The sequence below is a fragment of the Micromys minutus genome, assembly GCF_963924665.1.
Source record: "Micromys minutus genome assembly, chromosome: 24".
In the NCBI taxonomy this organism is placed as follows: Eukaryota; Metazoa; Chordata; class Mammalia; order Rodentia; family Muridae; genus Micromys; species Micromys minutus.
The window spans coordinates 11,409,440-11,436,722 of NC_137959.1; the positions used below are offsets into that span (position 1 = coordinate 11,409,440).

Below are 27,283 nucleotides of genomic sequence, written 5' to 3' on the forward strand. Positions count from 1 at the left end.
CTGATGGTGTACTGTTATTTGGAAGTGTAAGTAAAATAAACCCTTTCCTCCAAATTGCTTTGGCTGTATTTCATCACAGCAGTAGTAACCCAAGGACAGAAATTGGAACCAGAGCAGACCTGACCATGTTATTGTAGGGAGAATTGTGGAAGGACTTTGGAACTTGGAGCTAGAAAGCCCACAGACTGTTCAAAGCTTGTTAAGTGTTTCTGTGGCAATTGGAAGGTAATGTTGAGAGCTGTGCAGATGACGTGGAGGCCTGGCATATGAAGTTTCAAAGGAAAGCAAAGACTCAACTGGGCCTTCTCTGTGAAGAATCTGGCATCTGGTCAGCTGGAAATGAAGACCTGGCTGCAGTTAACGGGAGACCAGAACCACTAAGGTTAAACCTTGCTTTACTGGGACAGTGGATGCTGGTGAGCTGGTGCTGAAGAATGAGCTGTGATTAAGAACACACCAGCATCATTAAGGTGAAGTCACCTGGGAGCTATTTCCTCAGAGTCAGACACAGAAGCTGTGTTCCAGAAGTGACTGAGGTTTTACCTCATGCTGACAGCTAAAGTACTGGTTTTGAAGGCATGAAGGGGTTATAGAGAGCAGCTGAAGCTTGGCCCTGTGTGGCAGGACTGAAGAGAGCCAGGAGAGGCTCTTGATGAAAGCCGAGCCCAGTGCTGTAGAGAAGTCAGTACCATGGGATGAAAACCAAGCAGCAGTGTGGAGTCAGCACGAGCATTGGAATGCTGTGTGTGCTGCAGAGGTGCTGGAGACGTGGCCCAGGCTCCTTAGAGACCAGAAGATGAGTGAGTCCCAGATAACTGGACCTTGTGCGGTTTATACCTTTGTAATTTGCTTTGTTCAAGTTACCACTGCTCTGGCTCTTCCCTCTTGAAGTCAGAAAGTACTTCACTTATATTCGGTTTTACAGGAGCCCACAGTTGACAGATTGAAATTTTAAAAGAGACTTTAGGTTTTAGAAGAAACTTAAAGAGACTGAATTTTAGCATGTTTGAATTGTAAAAACTGCGGGACTTTTGAAGTGTGTATAATGTTTTATATTGTGATGTTGAGGCTAATGTGTGGTCTTAGAGATTTACAGGAAAGGAAAGGAACGTGACACGTCTGTGCATCAGGCTGACAAGGCGTCGGTTGTCCTGTCATGTCCAGTTACACCGCCTTGACACAGGCTAGAGTCATCTGAAAAAGAAAAGGACAGAGTCTCTCAATTGAGAAAATGCTCCTGTAAGATCAGGCTGTAGAGCATTAATGATTGGTGGCTTACCAGTTCGTATTCAGGACCAGGTTGGGTGGCTCATAACTTCCTGTAACTCCAGTTTGAGGGGATCTTGTTGGCCTCTACAGGCACTGGCATACACCTGACATGCTTGTAGCCCCCCCCACACACACATACACATACATGTAAATTTAAAAGGAAATTTTAAAAGAAAAAAGTAAAGCTAGTCATATTTTCGGTTTGAGTTCATAGATTTTTATTTTATTTTGGCAAGGTTTCTGAGGGTTGCTAATTGCTTTCACATAAGTGCAAATAACAGTAACTATAAATCTTCCTTGCCTGAAACCAATCAATAATTCAAGTGATGTGGTAATGTTCACATTAATGGGTAATGTTCATGTTGATGTTCACATTAATGTTCATATGGTGCCTTTGTTTTGGGTAATTCAGAATTAAGTGGCAGTGCTGTTGGTTTGTTTACATTGCTGGGGAATTATATCTAGGTCTCAGAATGTTAAGCAAGGCACGCTACCACCACGCCACATCCCAGTCCAATCTTTACATTAGAGTTACTATAAATGTCTTCAGAGTTTTCACCAGACCATAGCTATACTAGAAATATTGTTTGTTACTTGAGAAGTCTTTGTATAGAAAGATCATACTATATTCCTCAGAGTAGATTCTGAATCTTTTCTGTTATTGTTTTCAAATGCCCTGTGCTTTCAAAGTGTGAACATTGAGCTAGCTAGTGTTCACCTGTTTCTGTACACAGATCTCTCCTTCCTACTTTCCTCCTTTTCTGGATGCTGGTAATGCCCAGAGATAAATGCAGGCCTCTGTTCCTGCTTAGTTTCCTTACAACCTTCTAGTGACCAGCCCCAGTGGGTCTAGCAGAACAAATTTGCTCTTTTGTGTTCCCCACCACCTGTTTGCTGGCTCTTCTGTATAGCACAGCCCCTTCTTCATGCTTAGTATGCAGGCGTGTTGCTAGGTAAGAGGCTTTTAAAAAGTAATGGGGAACTTGGCTTTCATGCCACCGCTGGACTGCCTGGATCTCTTTGCTTAGCTGAATTGTGTAATGAGTGGCTGTGTGTGACTTCCTGTTTGGTTAGTGAAAACGGGGCGGGCAATCATTTAACACTGTTCCCACTGTCGGTCATTTTTCAACCTCTCATTTTAAAAGCTTTTATTACTTTGAGTCTGTAATTCGGGACATGTTCTCCATGCAGCACATGTGGAGGTCAGAGAGCTTGGGAGAGTCATTTTTCACATTTCACCATGTGGGTCCCTGGAATTTAATGCGTTAAGCTCAGCCACAGGCACCCTTACCCACTGAACCATCTCACTGGGCCTAACTAACATTGTTCAGGGTCCATGGATGCCTTTCCTCAGAGTGCTGGTCCCCCAACTCCTTTTTAATCTGTTGGCTTTCTTACCCATGTATGAGACCCTAAGTTAGTTTCTTTGACATTTGTATAACCAAGCATACTTACTTAACTGACACACAGTTTCATAGCTAGAAAGATACATTTTTACCCATACATCACTCCTACTTGCACTTATCAATATTCTTGGGCTTTAAAGAAATACTGTCTGATAATGATAAAATTTTTGGATTTAATATATTTTATATTAGCAGGTGTATAATGAAGAATCTACTTAGGTCTTCCAAAGTCTTTATGTACTAGGTAGTGCAAAATCATACCATCCATTGTGGTGAGATAAGGGTGAAGATTGTTCTAAGACCTAAGTCAGGAACTCCATTGTTGACGGCATCTTTGTACTGTGGATAGCCACTTTGTTTTCCCAGTTTTGAATCTCAATTAATCAATTGTCACAAGAAAATATTGGCACCTTCTTATGGGTAATGGGGGGAATATAGCAAAATGATACTCAAGGAAGCTTTTTATAATGGCAACGCATTCTATACCCACCCCTAGTGGCGGAATTGTGCTCTGAACAGGTAGTTTAAAATGTAGATTTCATAAAGGGTATAGAAGAGAGAAGTGGAGAGCCCTACATTTCCCCAGTTTGGGCAAAATTGAACTAGCATCATTACAGAAAAGTCTTAGAGGGCTGTGGATTTTTAATATGAGTAGAGGGCTTGTGTAACCAAACTGTAATGACAACAAAGGTCACATGTTTGGTAGGTAGGGCAAAGTTTAGATAATTCCATTCCGCCCTCACCTTAGAAAACTTCCTTTCTCGAGTATCTCATTTAGATTTTCTTACCCCTTCAGAGAGGGTTTTCAGATACTTTTGGAATACCTGGATTGTCCAAGGCAGTTTCCAGACCATACAAACCAAAGTCCCTCTAGTCAGACCTGATGTGGAAAAACATTGTGTAATGTTTTATAGAGTCAGAAGGTCCATTGCAACTGGGAGCTTTAAATTTTCTTTGACCTTTAACAAAATCAGAGCACTGAGAAATGCATTTGTCTCAGGGCTGCTGCCTAAAGGGAAAGGCACCACTCACCCAGAGGTGTGAGTCTGGGCCTGAAGCTGTAAATTCAAAATAGAACTTTTGGTCATATCTTAGAAGGTATATATTTAGTAAAAGGGCAGGACTGTTTAGAAAGATGAGTTTTGTAGATACTTGTGTGTGATAAAATAGTCTGCCAAAAGCAACTTCAGGAGGCCAGAGTTTATTTGGCTCACATTTTGGGTAAGAAAGTCAGGGCAGCAGGAACTTGAAGTAGCTAGACACATCACATCAAGACGCCAACAGCAAAGCTTGCTTGTTCTCGGCTCATTTTCTCTTGTTTACACAAAGCAGCATCTTAGACCAGGGATTGTGGTGCCACTCACAATGGGCAGGCCTTACCTCCTCAGTTAACTGAATCAACTCTATCTCTCACAGGCCAGATATCTCTTGATGCCTAGAGTCCCATCAAGGTGACATTTAGATTAGCCATCTTGGTGACCAACAGTGTAAAGACAGCATATGTATTGTATTAGGAAATTAGGAAATTGACTAGTTCATTTGCTTACTTACTTTTCCAGATAAAGCCTGGAGATAAGTAGTGTCTTAGTTACTTGTCTATTGCTGTGTCCAAACACTGTGACCAAGGGAATTTGTAGGCTTTATCTGGACTTGCAGTTTGGAAGGGAAAAGAGTCTTCACTACGGTGGCGGGAAGCATAGCAGCTAGCACCAGGCAGGGTGGCCAGAGTACCTGAGCGCTCACTCTCAAGCCACAAGGAAACAGCAAGAGCGCAGTGGGGGTGACAGGAGGCTTCGAAACTTCAAGCCCACCTCCAGTGATTCACTTCCTCCAGCAAGGTCATACCTCCTTTCCAAACAGCATCACCAATGGGGACAAAGTATTTAAATGCCCAAGAATATGGGGGACATCTCGTTCAAACCAACAGAGTCTACTCCACAGCATCCATAATCTCATGGCTGTATCATAATGTAAAATTCACTCAGTCTAACTTCAGAAGTCCCCCTAGTCTTGCACAGTCTCAAAATACTGTTTTAAAGTCTAAACTCCAAAATTTCTTGAGACTCAAGGCAATCTCTTAGTTGTAATGCCTTGCAAAATCAAAGAGTGAATTACATCATTCCAACATACAGTGGCAGAGGATACATATCACCCTATAGGGAGGAAGTGGGGCATAGTGAGGGAATACTGTACCAAAACCCAGCAAACCAAACACCAACATTTCTAGCTCCATATTCAGTGTCAAAGGCTTGGTCCATCCAGCTTTGCTGCCTCTCACAACTTCTAAACTAACCTGGGCTGGTTCTACTTTCTGTGGGCAGCCACCACACCTGGCTAACTAAGCACTTTTTGAAGGGAGTTTCTGTTCTGCCATGTTAAGTGTAATGCCAGTGTTTTGTGTCTTTTTCAGAATTGGAACGGCTGCCCTGGCAGTTCAGGTTGTGGGCAGTAATTGGCCCAAGCCACACTACACTTTACTGATCACAGGCCTGTGCCGGTTCCAGATTGTGCAAGTCCTAAAAGAAAAGCCATATCCTGTGGCTGAAGTGGAGCAGCTGGACCGACTTGAGGAATTTCCCAATACCTGCAAAACCAGGGAGGAACTGGGAGAGCTGTCGGAGCAATTCTACAGATACTCAGTACAAGTGGGTGGCTTCTGCTTTCCCTTAAGACCTTTCCTGATGGCTCTTTGTTGTCTTGGGTCTATTGGTCTTTGTTGGGTAATGAAGCTGTAGGGCTGTAGAGCTGCATATATTGAACCAGTTTTGTGCTATTTTATAGTTGGTCCAGTTTGCTTTTGCCTTGGGTTGTACTTAAATCATCCTGGGCATTATTGGCCAACTCTTTCTAAAGGTGTTCCAGAAGATATGACTACATATAACCTCAGTGCCTCCCAGCCTGGTCGCTATTAAACGTAAGTGATTAGTGTTAAAATGAAAGTACAGTAGGCTTGTTACTAAAATACTAGTCAGAACAAGAAGTTACATTGTTTCGGGGCCAGGTCATACAGCACAGGTTAAGTGCCACAGTGGACCAATTTTAAGTATGGTTGCACCTTGGGCCTGCTAGAATCCCAGGAGGGAAGTATGCTGTGGCTGTGCATGACGTAATGCACTCCTTAATTCTAGATGTCAGGGTTTTCATCAGCTCTAGATAAATCACTTCCTCTCTCCACCTTGTTTTACTTAAAAACCATAACAAAAAAGCAAACTTATATCATGAAAGTAGTTGGCTGCTTCTCTGCTGCTGTAATCTCCTTCCCTGACTGAATCGGTGAGGACTAGCTGGTGTCTACCGTCTGATTCTGGACGCCACTGATGACTGCAGTGTGGAGCTGATGTGCACAGCCTGTGGTGCCTGCATCTGACGGTCATTCTAAGGAATGCTCGCTCCTGATGTGGTAAACAGGAATAGAAACATGCGTTCTGTTTAGAGTCGTAACGTGGGGGCTGAAGGGAGAGTGTACTGGAAGAAAGAACTTATGTGAACCGGAGTAGGCAGTGTATCTTAATGGTGTGCCCAAGGCTGGGGAGAGTTCCTAAGGATAAAGTTCAGATTTCCAAGTACTGTAAAGACTCTTTACAAACTTTGTCTTAGGCCTCTCTTGCCTCAGCTCTAGTTACTACATAGAAATCAGTAGTTCTAGCCACACTGTCTGGCCATAAAAAAAGCCCCACAGTCGCCATTTCTTATGAGCTTTGCCCTGTTCCTCTTTCTCTGGATGGTAGACTGCTGTGTGGTGTTCCAGTTGTGTACCGTCACTGCTCACCGTCTTGTGTTGAAATATCCTACAGACCTGGAATACAAACCCAGATCCCACCCTGCGGCTACTCTCCTGCATGAGTGGCAAATTGTTTCTAGTCACAGGGCTAGGGGAATGGCTTGAATTTTGGTTTTGGGACGAATTCTTTGAATTTTTGTTTTTATGTATTTTTTTCTACTGACTGTTTTAGTTGACACGTGCCACTGCCCCATTTCATTATACTCTTCTTTTTTCTTTTAGTTGGTTGAAATGTTAGATATGTCTGTCCCTGCAGTTGCTAAGTTGAGACGTCTTTTAGACAGTCTTCCAAGGGAAGCTCTACCGGACATTCTAACTTCAATTATTCGAACAAGCAACAAAGAAAAGCTCCAGGTATGTGCCCTTCTGGAATGCCCGGGGTGGTCATTTGTCATTTAGATCTGGATAATTGTTCCATTTTCACCTTTATAAACACATTCTGTAGACTTACAGAAGTAATTAAAGTGCTGTAACTTAAAAATTACTTCTAGCAGGCATCTAAGCTCCTAGGAGGTACAGGCAGAAAGATCAGAAGTTCAAGGTAATCCTTGCCTGTATATGGAGTTCAAAGCCTGCTTTGGCTACATAAGACCCTCTCTCAAGAAAGGAGGAGAGGAAGGAAGTGGGCAGTAGAGAGAAAATATGAACTGGTTTTCAAAGGTGATTATTTTTACCAGGTATAGCACATACCTATAATCTCAGCACTGTGGGTCAGTAAGTAGTTCAGACCGCATAGCCAGACTGTGTCTCCAAAACAAAACAAAGTTTATGTTGTTGTTTACACAATCAGTATTTTAATGGTGTATGACCAATAGTAGTAGTGGTCAGTTTATAAAAACAAAAGAAAGAATTATTTTTTTATTTAAATTTAATTTTTAAAAAATTTTCAGAGGAGTCAGAGATTGATATTGGGTGTCTTTCTCCACCACTTCTTACTTCTTTAGACAAGTCTCTCATTGAATTGAAGCAAATTGATTGGCTAGACTGGCTGACAGTTGTGAGGCTCTTCCCTTGCCCACCAAGTGCTAAGGTTATAGAGGTGAGCCAGCATACCCAGATTTTACATGGTTGCTGGGAATCCAAACTCAGGACCTCAACTGATACCCATGCCTGGCTGGGTAGAGGTACAAAAGGTAATAGCATGAAGGAGCAGGCATGTTCAGGGTCACCCGGCCGCAGCATTAGTGAGTATGTTACCCTGATGGAGTACAGAGTAGCATTTTGAGCTGGAGAGATGTGCAAGCGTGGGGACCTGGGTTCAGAGGCTTAGCACCCGTGTCAAAGCCAGGCATGGAGGTAATGTGCGTCCATAGCTCCAGCACTGCAGGAGATAGAAGGATCCTGGGGCGCACTGGCTAGTGAGTCTCTAACCAAAACAGTGAGTTACTGGTTCACTGAGAAATCCTGTCTCAAAAGATAAGTTGGGATGAAATAGAGGAAGACATCTGACATTGACCAACTTTGGCCTCCATCACATGTGTGCATGTACACCCCCACAACCCCCTCCCACACCAATACATACCATACATATTACACAGCCACATACACAAATTAATATTTTGACTCTAGAACTTGCTGAGATCCAAAATATGCATAGACTAATTCTCAGAAACAGTTGACATCAGTTACGTTTGTCGCTTTCTTTTCAGCACTAGGATTGAACCCAGGCTCTCACACATACTAGGCAAGCACTCTACTGTTATTGTATATTATCCAGCCCTATTTTTCTACTTTGTGTGATTAGATAGTATCTTTTTAAGTTGCTTAGGCCCATGAGGTCACTCTAGTCCAGGTAGGCCTTGAACTTGAAGTCCCTGTACCTCAGTCTGCCAAGTAGTTGGGATTCAGGCCTGTGCTGCCAGGCCTGGCTATGTGTTTGGTTCTCAATTGTGGGATACATGACTTAATTTTAAAATAAAAATCAATATTTTTGTTCGTGTCTTGTGAAAATTTTGCCCATTTCCTCTTTGCTGACAATGTATTTAATTTTGTGGTATTGGCCATGACATAGCATTATTCTTATCATGCTTGTTAAAAGGAATTGATGTGGTTCTTTTAGTTTAGAGGAATAGACACTGAGAATTGAAGAGGCTGTGGCTGGCTCAGGTGTACCAAGTGTGTGAAGTAGCTTGGAGGTAAGAGGTTCAAGATGGAGTAGAAATGAGGCCCAAGACAACACCTAGTGCCTCAGAGCTACTCCTTAGATAGCTGGACCTCAGCATCTTAGTGACACTGCCCAGGCCCTGCCTACCACACTGATAGGGCCACAGCAGGGCCAGAGCCATGAGGATTATAGTTTTACCTTTCTTGTAATTTAAGGCCCTAATCTACCTGCTTGTATTTAGAGGATGTGCTTCTGGGAAAGGTGCTATTAATCGAACCACACTTCCTAGATCTTAGATGCTGTGAGCCTGGAGGATCGGTTCAAGATGACCATACCTCTGCTTGTTAGACAGATTGAAGGTCTGAAATTACTTCAGAAGACTCGAAAACCTAAACAAGACGACGACAAGAGGGTAAATCTTATTCTTTTCTTTTTTGGCAGGGTTTTTGCTCTATCTTCCAGGCTGGACTTGAACCCAAGACAGTTAGTTCTCAGACTCAAGAGTAACGCTATCATAGGCATGTGCCACCCTACCCAGCTTATTCTCTTACTACATGTTTCTTTCTGTAATACGAGATTTAGGTTTTTTGAGGAAAGAAATGCTTGAAAGCCAGGTGTGTGTTTGCCTATTCAGCTACTAGAGAGATGAAGTAAGCTGATCCCTAGAGTGTAAGAGATGGGAGTCAGCGTGGGCTGCACAGCAGGAACCTAGTTCAAAACAAACAAGCAAACAAACAAAAGCTGAAAGAATTTGACAAGAAAAAAAGACGAACTTCATTACTTCTGAGACAATCTTGCTGTGTCTGGGGTAGTTCCTTTAATTGTCTGGACTTTCTTTTAGCATAAAAGCCTCAGCCTAGTCCTTACCAACAATCCCAAAATGATAGTATATTATTTTTGTCTAGTAAAAGTTGAAGTTAGTTCATGATACTAATGAGGTGAAAATTCAAAGAACACATACCATACTTTTAAAAATATGGTGGCAAGATTACAAGAAAAGAAAATCTAAATAGAAAACATTTGAGGGAGGGAAAGTCTTTTTAATTGGCCCAGAAAAGGGTTTGGATTGGAGAAATTTTAGCATGACAGTAGAAGCCAGAAGTTCACTGAAGCACTGTTATTGGTCAGGGAGCAGGGGTGGAATTAACAACCCCTGGCTGGAGATGCAGAACATCATAGGAGGCAAGTAAACAAGATGACGCTCACCCAGGATGGGTCAGAAACAGATGAAGTTGAAGTTAGTGTGGAAGGATGGAAATGCTAAGAGACATTTGCATGTGGGACGGTAGCTACTGAATGTCGGTGGCAATGCTTGTGAGAAAATGCAGAAAAGTGCACAGGACACCTGTACTTCCCAGTGTTGCTTGTAGTTGCTTCATGTCTGTGGTGTGTGCACTTTGCAATGTATGCTGGTCTGCTTTAACTTCTGTGGTATGAATGTGTGCATCTGCCTCCTAGTAGTTCTGAAACTGATTTTCCCAGAGATACTGACTAAGGCCCGGGGTGTTTATGCAGCACCCACTGTTGCCTTGCCATAGACTAATACTTTCCTCCCCACTCTACTTTCCCTCACTCGCTCTCTCTCTCCCACTCCCTCATCCTCTCTTTCATGCTCCTTTTATTCTTCCTTCCTTGTTTTATTTTTAATATTTTTGAGACTGGGTTCACTTTGCTGCTACGCTGCCCTTTAATTCTTAGCCCTCCTACCTCAGCTCCAAGTTGTTTTGATATATACTTTCTACTTAGGTTATAGCAATACGCCCCATCAGGAGGATTACACACATCCCAGGAACCTTAGAAGATGAAGAGGAGGAGGAAGACAATGATGACATTGTTATGCTGGAGAAAAAAATAAGAACATCTAATATGCCAGAACAGGCTCATAAAGTCTGTGTTAAGGAGATAAAAAGGTAAAAGTTCATTAATATTTTTCTTTTGCTTGTTAATGTTAAAAGGTATTGCTTATGGAAACTTGGCTATGCTACCTCGAGTCACAGACTAGAAGCTGAGTTATTGTTTATTCTTTCTCCTTTCTTATTTCTCAGTTCTTAGGCCACCTATGCTTCATTGCTGACTTTTGTCTTTCTTATCCTTTCTAGTCCTTTTTCTTTTAAATTTTTATTTGTTTTTTATTTGGATGGGTGTTTCTGAGGTAGACAGAAGAGAGCGTTGGATCCCATGGGACTGGTGTTACAGATGGTGGTGAGCCACTATGTGGGTACTGGAAACCAAAGCCTGGTCCTCTGGAAGGCAGCCAGTGCACTTAGTGACTGAGCCATCCCTCCAGTCCTACAGTCCTTAATTCTCTGGTCAGTGGAATGCTCTCCCTCTTTCTCCATTGTTTTGCATAGCCTGAGTCTTAAACATTTATTTTCCTCAGGTTTTTTGGAAAGGATCTTTCTGTGTAGGTCAGGCTGGCCTTGACTTTTAACTTAATCCTCCTGCCTCACCCTCCCAAATGAATAGACTTTAGGCATATAGCACCAGGCTCATCTATGAAAACATCTGCAATACTCCTGGATTAACATCCTTCTCCCTAATCTCTTCCAGAGACTGAGAGGTGCTGTGTGTGCTCCTGACATTCTGCTCTCACATCTAACTAGTGTGGCTATCGTTTCAGTGTCTAAAGAATTGTCCAAATCTCTTCCTGTAGTTACAGTGCTGTGCACAGGTTAGCCCTGGGCCTGTGGCCATTAAGCATGTGCTCTACTACTAAGGAATATCCCACCTCTGTTGTTCTGTTTCTCCTTAGACTATAAATTCCAGAGGATGGCTGTAGCTGGAGCTCAGCAGTAGCATTTTTGCCCATCACATACAAGGCCTCAGGTTCTTTCTCCAGTACTACAGTGGATTAATTAGTTAATGCTAAGGGACTGGAGACATTCAGTTTTTTCCTATACAAACAAAGTAAACGAAACAGTTGACTTGTATATTCAGGATAACCTCGGTTTACTAGAGCACCTATTTTCTGTTCATGAAAGAACAAACAGCTTGTGGGCTAGCTCTTTAAAATCATTGTTTAGGTTTGAAAAGTATGCCTGGTAAGGAGACATGATTAGTTTTTCTCTTATTGTGGAATTACTGTGTCCTTGAACCTATTGGCTACATGTTTTTTTTTTTTTTTTTTTCCTCACAGACTCAAAAAAATGCCTCAGTCAATGCCTGAATATGCTCTGACTAGAAATTATTTGGAACTTATGGTGGAGCTTCCTTGGAACAAAAGTACAACTGGTGAGCTCATGGTGCCATCTGCTTCTCAGTCAGCCACTCAGAAAACTCATGCAGATTTCATTCCGCCCATTCCCTCCGGACATGGCGGTACATGCCTGCATTTCCTACACTCCACATCAGGAGACTAGCTCAAAACCAAACAAGAATAAATCATTTTACTTTTACTTTTAAAGCACTTTACTGAGATGTAGTGGTAAGTTGCACACATGATTATGTCTTTATGAAATTCAAAATACCATTCATGAAATCATCAGTATCATCTGAACCGTAAATACACCACTGTTCCCCAAAGTCAGCGCCCACTCACTGTGTCCTAATTCATGTGTGGCAGAGAGACAGTCAGAGAGGGAGAGGTGGTAAAAATGCAACAAATGCTTTTAGCAACGTCTTTAAAGTATTTTATATGTATAGATGTTTACCTCCATGTATGTCTGAGCATCACATATGTGCAGTGCCCAAGGAGGCCAAAAGAACTTTGTCAGATACCCTTAGACTAGAATTACATGCAGTCGTGAAAAGCCCTGTGGGTCCTGGCTTTGAGCCTGGGTCATCTGAAAAGCACCTAGTTCTCTTAACTATGTTACATCTCTCCAGCCCTCTTCTTAATACATTTTAAGTTAGTTTGGTTTGGTTTTTGAGACAGGATCTCAGTATGTAACTCTGGCTGTCCTGGAATTCACTGTATAGACCAGGATGGCCTCAAACTCACAGATCCACCTGACTCTTCCTCTTAGCAAATTTTAAGACTACAAAAACATTGTTAGCTTAGAGGTACTGTACCACATAGTAGATCTCCAGAACTCACACCTGTCTAACTGAACATTAAGACCGTTTTACTATCACCCTCCCTGACTCTTCCTCCCCCAGACCTTGGCAACCATTGTACTCTGCTTCTGAGAGTTGTAAATCCCATACAGTCTGTCTGTTTTGGCTTATTTCTCTTAGTGTATGTAATGCACTCTGTTGAAAGTAATGAGATTTCCTTGTTTTTGTTTTCTTTTGTTGTATTGTGTTGTTTGTTTTTTAAAGCTAAATTGTAATAGTTTCATGAACATAGCACATTTTCTTCATCTCAGTGGACATTTGAACAGTTTCCATCTCTTGTGTATGATGAATATTAGCACATTGCAGCTTGAGTTAGTATGTAGGTACTCTCCAAGGTCCTGATTTCAGTCATTCTTTTGGCATATATCCAGAAATGGGGCCTGCTCAATCATATGGTAGGTTTATTTTTAATTGCTGAGAAACCTCTGTACTGTTTAATTCTGGAGTTACAATTTATATTCCTATAATAGTGTATGAAGATTGCCATCTCTCCATATCTTCATTATCACTTGTTACAATGTGTTTTATTGTTCGTTTGAGATGGGGTCTCACATAGACCCGTAGGCCTGGAACTCACTGTATAGCTAAGGAGGATCCCCCTGCCCTCCACCTGTATTGGACAATACTAAGACAGGCTTGTGCTCAAGTCTGGCTATAAGTTGTGGTGGTTGTCTTCCTTCTGGTTTTTTTGTTTTGTTTTAAAAGATTTATTTTATATATATATATAAAATACTTATATATATATATAAAAGATTTATATATAATCTGTCTGCATATATGCCTGCATGGCAGAAGAAGGCACCAGATCTCACTGTAGATGCTTGTGAGCCACCATGTGGTTACTAGGAATTGAACTCGGGATCTCTAGAAGAACAGACAGGGCTCTTAACCTGAGCTATCTCTCCATCCCTCGTTTTGTTTTAAGTAGCCATTCTGACAGGAACAGGATGATACTTGTTTTGCTTTGTTTTAGCAGGGTCATGATGTATAAGCTCCACCTGGCCTCAGATTCATGACAGTGCTCTTTCCCCAGCATCCTGCATGCTGGAACCGCAGGAACCGCAGGAACCACAGGCATGCACACACACCCAGCTCTTGACTTTGATGACTTACTCCTGATGTCACTTCAGAATTACCATTGGCAAGAACAGCTCTAGGGTTTTTATTCAGTTGCATGCACTATCCAGTTCTCCCTACAGTATTTGTTCAGAGAGGCTGTCCTTTCCCTAGAGCACAGTCTTGAAAGCATCACTGAGTTAGTTGGCCCATATGTATGGGTTTATCACTGGACTCTTTACTATTCCATTTATTGAATATTCGTTATTATGCTTTCAGATTATTGTATAATCCAGTGAGTCTGCTTAGTGCTGTCACTGTGCACATAGGTGTGCACATGCGCAACATACCAATGGCAACAGTCCCAAGGAAGAATTATGTCCCCTCTCAGTACCCTGGGTCAGCTCCAACCTCCTCCCTGTTTCCACTCTTTGCTCGTATGCTGTGGGGCTGCTCATCTCTGGGTACCTAACCTGGGTCAGTTCAGGCTTCCTCCTTTCTTGGTCATTAGCTTCTACCCCAATGTTTGTGGAATTTTTATCATGTAAAGAAAGTGAATTTTGTCCAATACTTTCCTGCATTTATTGAGATGATTATATGGATGTGTCTGTCATTCGGGTGATGTAATAATATATTACATTATTGATTTGCATATGTTATATTATCTGTGTAGTCTCAGTAAAACACCCCATATGGTCATGGCATATGAGCCTCTTAATGTGATTTTTAGTTCAGTTCAGTATAGAAAATTGGTTAAGTGAGTATGGATAGTTGAATAATAAACTATAAAGTACTCACAAAGTGTTGCTGGAATGTATATTTTCTATTGAAATTGCTTAACAGATTAAGTGGGGGAAGAAATGCACTTTACAGAGACCTCATAAAGTCTCATTTTGAAAAATACATGTGTAATCTCACACATCACCTGAAACAACACATTCAAACTATTAGGGGAGTGAGGTCACATGTGTTTGTTTTTTTCTTTTTCATTAGCGTCAAGATTTGGGGGTGAGGCATATATAATAATACTACTAAATAAGAAAGATATTCTTGAAAATTTTCAGGTTTTGTTATTACTGGGAGGGGAGTACTGTCTGGATGACTGTAGGGAGCTGGCTCCCTCCTTTCACGTTTATGTGGATTCTGGGTTGTCAGGTGTGTCCAGCAAGCACTTCTATCTCCTGAGCCGTCTCTCTTGCACCCCCTTTTTCTCAAAAAAAAGAATCCTAGCCCAATTAAGTATATAGAAACTATGTCCCCCAGAGAAATAGTGTATATGTAGAAAATCGCTGCAAGTGACATGATTTGAGCATGGAACTTTAATGGGTGGATGTCTCTGGAAACACTACATCTTAAATGGAACAATCAAACAAAATGGAGGAGTCTGACTGAGCCATTTTTCTATAGCTCATGACTGAAAGCAGCTTGGGGAGGAAAGGGCTTATTTACTTCACACTTCGTCCAGAGAAGTCAGGAACTGACGCAGAGGCCATGGAGGAGCGCCGCTACTGACTTGCTCCTCATAGCTTGCTGAGCCTGCTTTCTTATAGCATTCAGGACCACAAGCTGAGGGGTTGCACCACCAGCTGAGAAGAGATGGATTGGGCTCTCCATATCAACCGAGAAAATTCAGCCCAGGCATGCCTATGGTCCGATCTTATCAAAGAATTCTGTCAATTGAGGTTTCCTCTTCTTAGCTTGTGCCAAGTTGACAAAAGAAAAAAAAAAAAAAAAAAAAAAAAAAAAAAATCCAAACCCCTAGTTAGCATAATACATTATCCAAATCTGTTTTTGTCCTTTTTTTCTGAATAATACTTTTTGCAAAGCTTGAAAAAAGTTACTTAAAAATTCCAAGTGCTGAATTAACTTCTGTTGGATTGCTTAACAGACCGCCTGGACATTCGGGCAGCCCGGATTCTTCTGGACAATGACCACTATGCCATGGAGAAACTAAAGAAGAGGGTTTTGGAATACTTGGCTGTGAGACAGCTGAAAAATAACTTGAAGGGCCCAATCCTCTGTTTTGTTGGCCCGCCTGGAGTAGGCAAAACAAGTGTGGGGAGATCGGTGGCTAAGACTCTGGGTCGAGAGTTCCACAGGATTGCACTCGGGGGCGTGTGTGACCAGTCTGACATTCGAGGGCACAGGTAACACTGCTTTCAGCCTCCTTTCTGATGCTGCCTTTTGACTTAACATTGACATTTGTTTAGTGGACTAACTTGTGTATCCCTCAGCCTTGTACAGTTCTACTTGAATAGAATTACAGGATTGTAATTTACTCTGTGATTGGATATTATGTTGACTTTCTACTTGCTTTGGCCTAATAGCATTACCTAAATAATGATCATAACTCTTTTAGCGTTTTAACGAACAGTTGCAGTGCTATGGGCGGATATGAGGTGGTGAGTAATCTTAGAGTAAATTTATTCGGCCTGTAGTCTTTCTTTTATGAAAACCAGGCTGCACTAAGGAAAAAGGTTAGCATGACTATTACAGCTTACTCTTTCATGTTGACTCATTTTCTATTTAAAAGAAATAGATTATAAGAATGTTTTATATGATCAACCTGCACTGTTATAGTCAGATATGATTTTCCTTTCCATTGTTTGGTCTGTAGTTCTCCCGGTGGACCTGATTGGAAGGGGCTCTAGGGAATCCTAGGTCTATATGGTCAGAGACTCCATATGAGAACACACACCTAGAGTGTATGTGTGCATGTAGAGCTTCTGGGGAAGCTGCAGTGTACCTCAGCGGTATAGCCTAGCATGCAGAGAATATGAAACATGGAAACTCTGACCTGTTAGTGAAAGAATATGGTTATTTTTCATGTCTTATTTTCCCAGTGGCCTTTTCACAGGGATCACTGACCTTAGGGAATGATGGGAAACTGAAAAGCTCTTCTCCAAGAACAGTTACTTTCTGGGTCTGCTGGACCACGCCTGTAACCCTACCACTGGGAAGTGGGAGCAGAATGGCTGGAAGTAAGACTAGACGTACTCCAAGATTGAGACCAACCTGTGCTACACAAGACCCTGCTTTAAATAGGGAGGGAGGGAGGGAGGGAGGGAGGGAGGGAGGGAGGAATGAAGGAAGGAAGGTCTAGTCTCTTACTTGTTCATTAGTGAAGAATATCCATTTAAAAACATGTGAGGATTCTAATAAGGAATGAGGGAACACATCAGACCAGGGGAATTGATTTGAGTCACTCTTTCTGACAGTTGCAGATTGTTTTGTTGCCTAGACTGTCTTGTTCTCCTGAGTGCCACTAGAGGCTTGTAGTCCCCTTTCATGATGAAACTGGCACCCTTACTTGCACACCAGCCACAAAGAGTTGGGCTGAAATCTGATTTTGACCAAAAAACTCATGAGGCTTACCCTGGCCAAGTGACTTGATTTGAACTCTCTGTCATTTTGGATTATTTCTTTTTTTAAATTAATTTTTACTGTGCATTTGTGTTTTGCCTGTATATATGAGAATGTAATTATGAGACAGCTGTAAGTTACCGTGAGTGCTGGGAATTGAGCCTGGCTCAGCCTAGCTCCTTTGGAAGAATACTCGGTACTCTTAGCCCAATGGGCCCTTAAACAAATTTTATTCTAATTTTTACGGGATTATTTTCTTTTATACTGAAGCACAATCCTGTGTGTCTGACGGGGTTTAGGTGGTGTTAGGGAGCTTATGTTGCTGTACATGATAGATTGGAAACTTCTGTTTTTCTTCTTCCATAGCGCTAGAAATTCTGTAACTGCTCAATGCTCAGCACACAGGCTTGCAAGGCGTATCACGTCCACAGACAGCATTGGATTTAAACACATCTCTATTAATTTTTTATTTATACATAAAATTTGTCACTGTTTTGCAAGTGTGTATTCTTTAAAACTTAGCTTTGTTATTATTTTAAGTCTAATTCTCAGGAGAACAGGTCTAGGTTTATCTGATTTTAAATTATATTCAAAGCTATTTGTTCCTATTCTTGGTGTTACTATTATGTAGCAGAATTGTGCGAAGAATTGTTTCTTGCAAGTAGTGAATATATACTATCATGGGTCTTATCACTGATTGTGTGTGCTTGTGCGTGTGTGTAGGTGTGTTTTGAGATGAGTCTCATATAATCCAGTGTGGCCTTGGACTTACTCTGTAGTAAACTTCTTAAACTAAAGATATTCTGCCTCTACCTCCCAAATTTTGGGATTACAGCCATCCAAGGTCTCATCCTTTCTTACAGACGTTATTGAATTTAAACATATTTCTCTTCTAAATTTGTATATGTAAATAAAACTTGTCACTGATTCACTTTGTGAATTGTGTGAATATATTGAGAGCTAAACCAACGGAAAATTAAGATTTAAGATCCCCATTGCCTAAAATCCTGTAACTCTGGGTTTGTTAGAAACGGATGGTAGAGACTATGATTGCCATTCTCCTCCAAAAGATGCTTAGGCTTGTTCGGAATTTAGTTGGACTTTAAATACACTTTACTGGTTGGTATTTATCTATGTGCTAAGCATGTGGTCTCCATAGTTTATTGAATACTATGGCAGTCCACCCTTGTGCTTTTGGGGATTATAGTCCCCTCTTCTAAATTACTAAAGTCCAGTGATAGCTTGGATTGTTTGTTTTTGAAAACCTGTTGGAGCATCATGCACAGTGGGGTGAGTTTGCTGAGAAATGGAGACAGTGAGGACAGAGTGTGGGTCCATGTCCCAGTGTGGACTGAAGGTGACTGGAGTGGCAGAACGAGCAGTGGTTCTGTGTAACAGTGGAAGCCGTAGGAAACACACAGCTCTTGGCATTTGAGAACTGCGCACATGCTCTCCGGCATCATGGGAAGTTGTGTTCTTCCTTAGCAGGCAGCACTGCTCTGCAGTCGGGATAAAAGGAAGTTCGGTGGCCGCTTTGTGTTGGCCCCTCACTTGGTCGTCATTTTCCCGTGCATGGACTTTCAGCCATTTGCTAGTTGTACCTGACTATAGAAAAGGAAGGTGCCAGTAAGTCAGGGATTGGTTTTTAAAAACAACCAAAGACTATATTTTTAGTAGTTGAAAAATGGATAGTTGAAAGGGAGACAGAGGAGAAAAAGAACGGTTTGGTTTATATTTATGTATTAAATAGTGACCTGGTGAGAAGGAACCTTTTGTTTTCTTCATCTTATTTTGAGTGGCTTAAAGGAGGAATGAAGGAAAACTTAGCTTTTAATTCACTCAGGCAGTTTTATATCTGTGCATGTTTTTCTGTCTGTAAGTCACAAAATACCCATTCCCGTTGCTGAGTTTTCGTGTTTAATGAGTTATCAGAAATTCAATATGAAGTAATTTCCTAGGGGATGAATTTTATGAAATTGTGTTTGCATAAATCTGGATTGTTTTCTTTTTACTTTTTCTATGCGTATGTGTGTCTGTGTGTGGGCTGTGTGTGTGTGCAGGTATGTGTGTTCTCATGTTATGAGCATGTGTAAATATGTGCATGTACATGTGGAGACTCCAGGTTGATTGTTGAAGGAGTCTGGCCAGCTTGATTGTGACAGACATGGCTCTGGCAGGCTTTGCCCTTCTTCCCTTAATCCTTTAGCCTTGCTAAAACCCATTAAATTTCTAAAGTCTATTCCTTTATTTGGTCACTTCCTCCTCTTGAGGCTGACTACCAAGGTCCAGCTATCAAAGTATTGAAGTCTAGCGATCAAAAGCCCCCTTAGGCTTACCTAAGTAACATACCCAATTATAAAATTAAATGCCTCATTCTAATGTGGGTTTCTCCTTTTACTTTTTAATCTGCCATTCTATCCAAAGGCTGTCCTTTGTCCTCTGAGACAAATACCCTTTCTCCCTCTCCCTCGTTCCCTTCCCCTTTTCCCTTGTCTCTTATTCCTGCCTTGTCTGTCTAGAGCAAATAACTCCCTAGTGCTGAGAACTTGGTGTTAGGATCCTAAACCAATACTTTTCCTTTCAGTTGTCAGGATCTCTTTCGGTTCCCTCCCACCTTATTCTCTGAGGCAGGACCTCCCCGTGACACCTGAAGCAGAGCTTGCCACTACAGCTAGTTGTATTAGCCAGCTTGCCTCAGTGGTTTGTCTCTACCCTCTGAGGGTGACTGACAGACAAACGCCATGTCATTGGGCATTCCATGGGTTCTAGGGACCTGCACTCGGGGTCTCGTTTGAACAATCCAGCTGTCTCACAGCCCATCTGCTTCTTATCAGTTACTCTTTGATTTAAAAATAACATTTATCCTTACAAAAGATCTCAAATTACTGTTGATACTGACTTTTTGAAATAACTTTGCTACCTACACGTACAGACAATAAAGTAATAAAGTTCTGTTGCTGCAAGATATCAATGGCTCAATTTTAAAAGATGAAAATCCCGTGACTTCTATGTTGACAAATTTTCATCTGTAACTGAAATAGGAAAGTTATAATAAGCCATCTATTTCTCTACAAGACAAAACAGACGGTAGGTTTTTATAACTGAAGTACAGTGGATATACTCCTTACCACCTGCCTCTGCAATAGCTTTTCTAACAGAGCTTTACCATAAGCCCCCTTTGTGTTTAATATTGACTGTTAACTTGACAAGGTCTAGAATCGTATAAGGGACAAACCTCCGGGTATGTGTGCAGAGGAGTTTCTTGGTTGTGTTAATTCAGGTAGAAAGACCCAATCCAAATGTAGGCATCACCATTAGAATGAATAAAAAGTGGGACAAGCATGGTGATGCTGGCCTTTAATCCCAGCATTCAGGAGGCAGAGGCAGTCGGATTAATGTCGGTTTCAGGCTGGCCTTGTCTACAACGTGAGTTCCAGGACAGTCAGAGCTACATAATGAGACCCTGTCTTAATAAATATGTAAATAAAATAAAAAATGATGGATCGGAGTGATGTCTCTCTGCTTCCTGACAGCAGATGTAATGTGATGAGCTACTTCACACTCCAGGTCCCATGCTTTCCTTACCTTTATGGTCTATCCCTCCACTTGTAAGCCACAATAAATCCTTTTATTTTGCTTTTTGTCAAGTTCCTGTTATAGAAAGGAGAAAAGTAAGTATTGACCAGGCCCAAGTTTAGGGTTCCCTAATTATATATATATATATCAGTTGTGAATGTTCTCTTCTTGTATGAACCATATGATACTTACTGTTCCCTTTTAGTGATTAAACAATGTAGGTCTTTGGCATTTCTAACACACCTGAAAATAGCATACATACAGATGGAGCATCCTTAATCTATGAATCTGGAGTGCTCCAAAATATTAAGAATTTTTGAATGCTGACAAGATGTCCAAGTGGGAAACTATACACCTAACTTCATACACTGAGTCTCCATCAAAATATAGGTACTCTTACAGAGTAAGGGGTGGCTTGGTGGTTAGGAGCACTGACTGCTCTTCCAGAGGACTTGTTTTTGATTCCTGGAACCCATGGATGGCTCACAACTGCCCATAACTCCAGTTCCAGTGGATCTGAGACCTCTTCTGGCTTCTTAAGGCATTACAAATATGGAACACAGACATGTTCAGGCAAACTGAACATATACAATAATAGGAAATAATTTTTAATGTAGGTTTGAAATATTGTATAAATTGCCTACAAACTATGTGTTTAAGGACTTTATATGTAAAAGTATGAAACATAAGTGTATTTTGTATGTTGATATGGATCCCAGTCTCAAAACATCTATTATGTATATATGCAAATATTAAAAAAACAAAAAAAATTAAACCCAAAACCATTTCTGTTCTCGAACATTTTAGATGTAACAGTTAACGTGTGTGTGTGTGTGTGTGTGTGTGTGTGTGTGTGTGACACAGGATTCATTGTGTATCTTGAGCTCCTTTGCACTACTACCTTATGATTGTTTGTTTATTTGGCACAGCACTAAATGTGGTTTCTGTGTGTTTTGGGAATTTATGTAAGATTAAAACCTAATTATATTTTGTAATTCAGTCCTTTAGATAAGCCCAAATTCTCTTTATAGAGACTTAGAAATGACTACCAGAAGAGTAACAATCGAATTTGTTTAGACATGATACATTTAAGTCACATTATTTTTCTAAGGGTCATCAAAATGTCTTCTAAGCTTACTGCTTTTTCAGATGTAAAGCAGAACTACCTATCAGCAGTGTGGGTAAGCGGAGTTTCTGAAATGAAGGCTGTTCTTTCTCCTCACCCTCCCTTTACCAGATAAGCCATTTACGTCAGGAGGTAAATGTGCACACACCACTACCAGAATGTGAAAAAAAATTAAGGAAAAGTAGTCAAGTTTTTTCTTTCATACAAAGACAGTAGCTGTCAACTCTTTTTCTTGCTTGCTGGACTTTCATTGGAGATTTTGTTTTAAAGATTTATTTTTTTAAAGTATGTCTGTGTGGGTTCATGCATATGAGTACAGTGTCCATAGAGGCCAGAAGATCTTGAGCTACAGTTAAAGGTGGCTGTAAGCTGCATAATGCTGATACTGGGAACCAAACTAGGGTTCTCTGAAAGAGCAAGCAATACATTTCCTTAACCACTGAACCATCTGTCCAGCCCCACATTGGGGATGATGGTGGTGGTGGTGATACCAAAGCAACAGAATTGCAGTATTAAGTTTTCTTGGGTATTTCTATGTGTGTGGGTGTTTTGCCCATCTCCCCAGCCTCCAGATGATAATGTTTGTAAACATCATTATCGTGGTGTGCCTTGTAGATGATAAGAGCCTTTAAATAAGCAGAGTGAACACACTGCTGAGACTGGTCCTGACCTCCGCCAGCCACCTGCCTGCCTTGTGTTAGATTTGAAGCAGCCTAGGCTTTTGGCATCATGATAGGACTGATTACCATGGGATGTAGTCACATGATACTGGAGTAGTCTTTATAATTGTTTTGATATGTAAGCTTTTTGGGAAATGAGAAATGCTAATCTTATAATTTAAATTTTTGATGTATAGAAACAGTTTGGGTTTTGTATATATTGCATAGTAGCTGAGTAGTCCTAATTAACATGGATTACAAGCAGCAATGATTTTTTTAAAAGTTGAATCCGTGTGTTTTTCTTTAAATAGTTTGATTTACCACATGTACTCAAATATATTAGAATACTTTTAAAGCATTTTTTAAAATTTTAACTGATCCATAAAAACAAAATAGGTAGTTGTTAGTGGGAGACTATGTAATGTTTCCACAGAGTTCCTGTTTCCTTACCTTATTTATTGGGATGAGAGGGTTGCATGCAGTCTTCCTATGCTAGGCAAGCCCTCTGCAGCGGAGGCTTATCTCCAGCCAGACTCATGTTTTCGAATGGACATGCTTGCTTCAGTTCTCCACAGTCATTCTGTGAGGCTGAAGTAGTCATGGGAGCGACGGCCGCAGGCTCGCTCTCACCTTCTCTCATTCCCACCTGACGGCCGCAGGCTCGCTCTCACCTTCTCTCATTCCCACCTGACGGCCGCAGGCTCGCTCTCACCTTCTCTTATTCCCACCTCTGTGCTTTCTGTGGAGGATGCTTTAGTATTTTTAACTTATTAAGAAATGACGACTGTTGCCTGGCGGGTGTGAAAGAGAATATTTTTATTTGTGATGTATGCATTCTCACTGCCCATGTCCATATTCCCCAGGCTTTATCAAAGTATATTGTGTCTTCATAAGTGAATTACTTGTGCTGCCATAACGTTTGATCGGACAGAAGTCAGTCCTGAATAGAAAAGTATATGCAAACCGTTTGAGCATATGTAGACACCCATGTGCTACATTTTTAATTTTAAAAAGTATAAGTTTTTCTCCTCTAATAACTACAAGTTATTCATCTTTCTACCAAATAACCATTTATCTAACCAGTTCATGTTAGAATCAACGTTTTCTCTGCTCATGGAAAGCTGTACACTTTCCACTATGTTCGAAGAACTAGACAGTTCGCACGAGTGTCAGTAAAGGTGGCAGATGTGGTGCCACATAATGTAGGGATTCTCTACTTTGATGTGAAGTCACAGAGACATTTGCAGTGACGTGTCAGCTCTCTAATCTCATTCAAACACTTGTCACCTTAACAGTGGTGACTAGATCCTGGAAGTTTGTTCTGATGGTGATGGTTATCTTCCTGACTTGATTTCTAGACGAGTGGCCTGGCCGAGGAATAGTAGCAATACTGTATGTGCCTGGTGCTATTAAAAAGACATTTCATAAAACAAAGTCAGACCCAATTTCAATTGTTTCTACTTCAGGTCATGGTTCCTGATCAAAGTCTGCTGTGTCAGGCCCTGCTAGGTGACTTAAAGAGCTTCTTTCCCAGTCTTCATGATATTGGCATTGGCACTGCTGTCCCATTTTAGAGGTGAAGAAACTGAGTCTTAGGTCAAATAATTTGTGCCAAGTACCCCTTTACCAGTGGCGGTTTGGAGGCTGTAAGGGAGAAAAACGCTAACAGCTGTATATCAGCCTATACTCTGCAGTAGGACTCAGCTTCTGTGTCAGCTGCCCACTTGCTCAGGGGTTACATCCATGATGAACTGGGGTGTCTGTGAGGAGCAGACAGGTTGTAGAGCCAGTCGGTGTTGTAGGCACCGCATTATTGGAAGTGATGGTGTGAGAGGAGTTGAGGAGAGGTTTCTGGAACTGCTGGGGATTCAGCATGAAGGTGGCTCATGCCTATAACTCAGAACAGCCGCCAGTGTAAGGCTACCCCAGGTACATAGTAGATTCCAGGCCAGCCTGGGATACAGCATGGGGCCTTGTCTCAAAAACAAAATAAGACCGGAAGACTAATCTTTCCCATCAGAGAATTTCTAATAAATACATAGGCAAGGAAAGTAAGAGAAGGGTATTTATGGATTAGCTCTTTAAACTGTAATGAAATACTTGAGACAAGTAACCAATAAAGAGAAGAAATTTATTTATCTCACAGTAGTCCCGACAGCACTGGATAGGCTCTTTCAAGGACAGTCTGACTGCATCATATCATAGGATCTAATAGTGGAACAAATGATTACACTGATACCAGGAAGCCTGACACAAGGGTGAAACCTATTTGTAGTCCTTTATAATAGCTGTCTTCTAAGAATTAACTCAGAATTTGTTAGAAATGTTTTAATTCCTTTATTAGAAATATCATGTCTTCACAGTAGACCCTAGTTTTAAAAAGTTTGACTAAGTCCTGATATGACCACATGGGGACCTAAGCTTTACCACATGGGTTCATGTCTGTACCATAATGGGGGAACATGTTAAGAACATTAAAGAAAGCCGGGCATGTTAACACATGTCTTTAATCCCAGCACTTGGGAATCAGGCGGGCAGATCTGAGTTTGAAAACAGCCTGGTGCACAGAGTGAGTTCTTAAGACAGCCAGGGCTCCACAGAGAAACCCTGTGTCAAAAACAGTAAAGAAAGCTGCTGGAGTAGTGATGAAAGATGGCCTGACCTCTATGGGCCCCCTGGGTCCCACCCCGACCTGCTCTAGTATGGAGCCGGGAGCACTCTCCACACGGTTCCCTTCCTAGCTCACTGAGCCCACCGGGTTGCTCGTTCCTCCACTGCCCGGCACAAGCATGACTCCAAAGCCCGGTAACCTTTCAAGCAGGTTTATATGTTAAATTATCAAACCACAAACCCTCTACACAATAAGCTTACATCCAGAACACAAAGATACAAACTGCCCTTCTATATGAGAAAAGGGCCTATGGAATCCCTTAAAAATATTCTTATCTACCTAACGCCAATTAAGTCCACCCGGATGTGAGTACTCCTTCTCGAGCTCCATCTGCACCCCTCCTGGAATCTCCTCTTCCGTTTTCCTAGCCTTCTCTCTCTGCCTGTCTGTCCACTGTTTAATCATGTATCACTTTAACATCAACCCACAGAAAACCCGTACAGGTTTTGTAGGATCTTGATTATGAATGAAGCAAGAGAGGGTTGGCTGCTGGCGGGGAAGCTGCTGACCGAGAGACTGATTAATCTCAACTGTGGACAGATCCGTTTGGACTTCTTCTGTGGTCTTGAGGAGAGCGAGGAGTCCCAAGGACTTGTTGGCTCGTACTGCTCTAGAAAGGGTCCTGGAGTAGCATTCTCTCCTCTGACTTTAGGTACAGAGTTATAAGTACTTCTTTTTGAAATCCTATCAAAAACATAAAAGGAAGAAATGGTCCTTACCTCCCCACTTCTCAAAAGAAAAGGGGAGGGGCATTGGTGGAAGATTCTGGTAGGAGATGGGGGGAGGGGCTGCAACCAGGAGGGAAAGTAAATAAATAAATAAGTGGGAAAAAATCAAAATGGCCCTTAGAATTTGAAATGTGAACAACTTTCTTTTCTACTACACTTAACAATCAGAGTAGAGGCGAGCCTGGGTTCACTAGAGAAAGAACTTGAAAAAGTTTACTGACTTCTCCTGTTGTCCTTTCCATATTCCATTCTCAAATGTTTATTATTAATAATATTTAATTTTTTTAAAAATTTTCACAAAATATATTTTCTGTTTTAACTTCAATTCCTCCTAAATTTTTACTTCCTTATCTACCCAACTCTATGACCCTCCACTGCAAAAACAAAAGTAAAAACAAAACAAAAAATGAGAAGCAAAAAAACCCCAACAAACCACAAAAATGAAAATCAACATAAATGAGCAAAAAAAAAAAAAAAAACAAAACTGATAAGACTAAGACCAAAAAAAAAAAAAAAAAAAAAAAAAAAAAGAAACCCCAAAACCAAAGCATAATGAGACAAAATGTCTCCAAAAGTACCATTGATTTTGTCGTATTTAGCCAACTACTCCTGGGGATGGAGCCTGTTTAATATACCGAGGGAGAAAACATTTTCCCTTTGCCAGCAGGTGTCAACTGCGATGACTTCTTGACTAGGGTGGAAGCCTGAAGGGGTGTCCACACCTCTCGGCGGGCTTGAACCTGTGCAGGCCCTGTGCCTGCTCCACAGTCTCTGTGTCCCCATGGGCATCAGTCCTGCTGTGTCTGGAAGGGTCATCCATCACCTCTGCCTTTTAGGAAAGTAGATGGCAATGATGTTTATGATGATGATTATCATTTAAAATAAGGTCTTGTTTATCCCAGGCCAGCTTTACTTGCTATACAACCAACGATAACCTTGAACTTCTGATCCTCCTGCTTAGCTTGGGTGGTGCAGGGGATGAAACCCAGAGCCTTGTGCTTTGCTAGTCAAGTGCCCTACATCCCCAGACCCCCTTTCTGAAGCCTCAATGTGCTAGTTTATTGTAAACAGACACTTTTGTGTCTAGCTCCATCACTGTTCATCTTCCCTGACAAAAGCCATTTCTGTGACAGTTTTTCAGGCTTTCTTGCTTTTTGAAAGGTCCCTCTGTTCTGCCCTACTTTGTGCAGTCAGGTGGCCCAGTTGAGGCGTGCTCTGTAACTCAGCTCTGCGGTTGGGTGCGTCATGATGTGACTGCTGCTGCTCCACTTACTGCTGGACGTTCCCTTGCAGGCAGACAGCCCTTGCAAACCTCTCAGAAGCAACATCTGATATCTGCCCGGTGGGGGCAAGGCTATAATAAAATCAGTAGAGAGCTGTAGAAAGCTTGCCAGCTCAGTGAGGGAGAGGCGCCTCTTTCGGTTGTGTAAATATGCTTACATCTGCTGTAATTACATAACAGCTCTGATTCAAATGTGACAACACAGC

General features: G+C 41.4%; 1 protein-coding gene across 1 annotated transcript in view; it reads left to right on the forward strand.

Moving 5' to 3' along the window:
* LONP2 (lon peptidase 2, peroxisomal) overlaps nt 1-27,283 on the forward strand; it is a 79,820-nt gene that overhangs the window by 4,044 nt on the left and 48,493 nt on the right. Inside the window, exons 2-7 of the mRNA XM_080936972.1 lie at nt 5,086-5,320; nt 6,679-6,810; nt 8,850-8,972; nt 10,307-10,470; nt 11,697-11,791; nt 15,561-15,819. Coding sequence (XP_080793098.1) covers nt 5,086-5,320; nt 6,679-6,810; nt 8,850-8,972; nt 10,307-10,470; nt 11,697-11,791; nt 15,561-15,819 — 1,008 coding nt within the window. The remainder of the gene's footprint in view (nt 1-5,085; nt 5,321-6,678; nt 6,811-8,849; nt 8,973-10,306; nt 10,471-11,696; nt 11,792-15,560; nt 15,820-27,283) is intronic.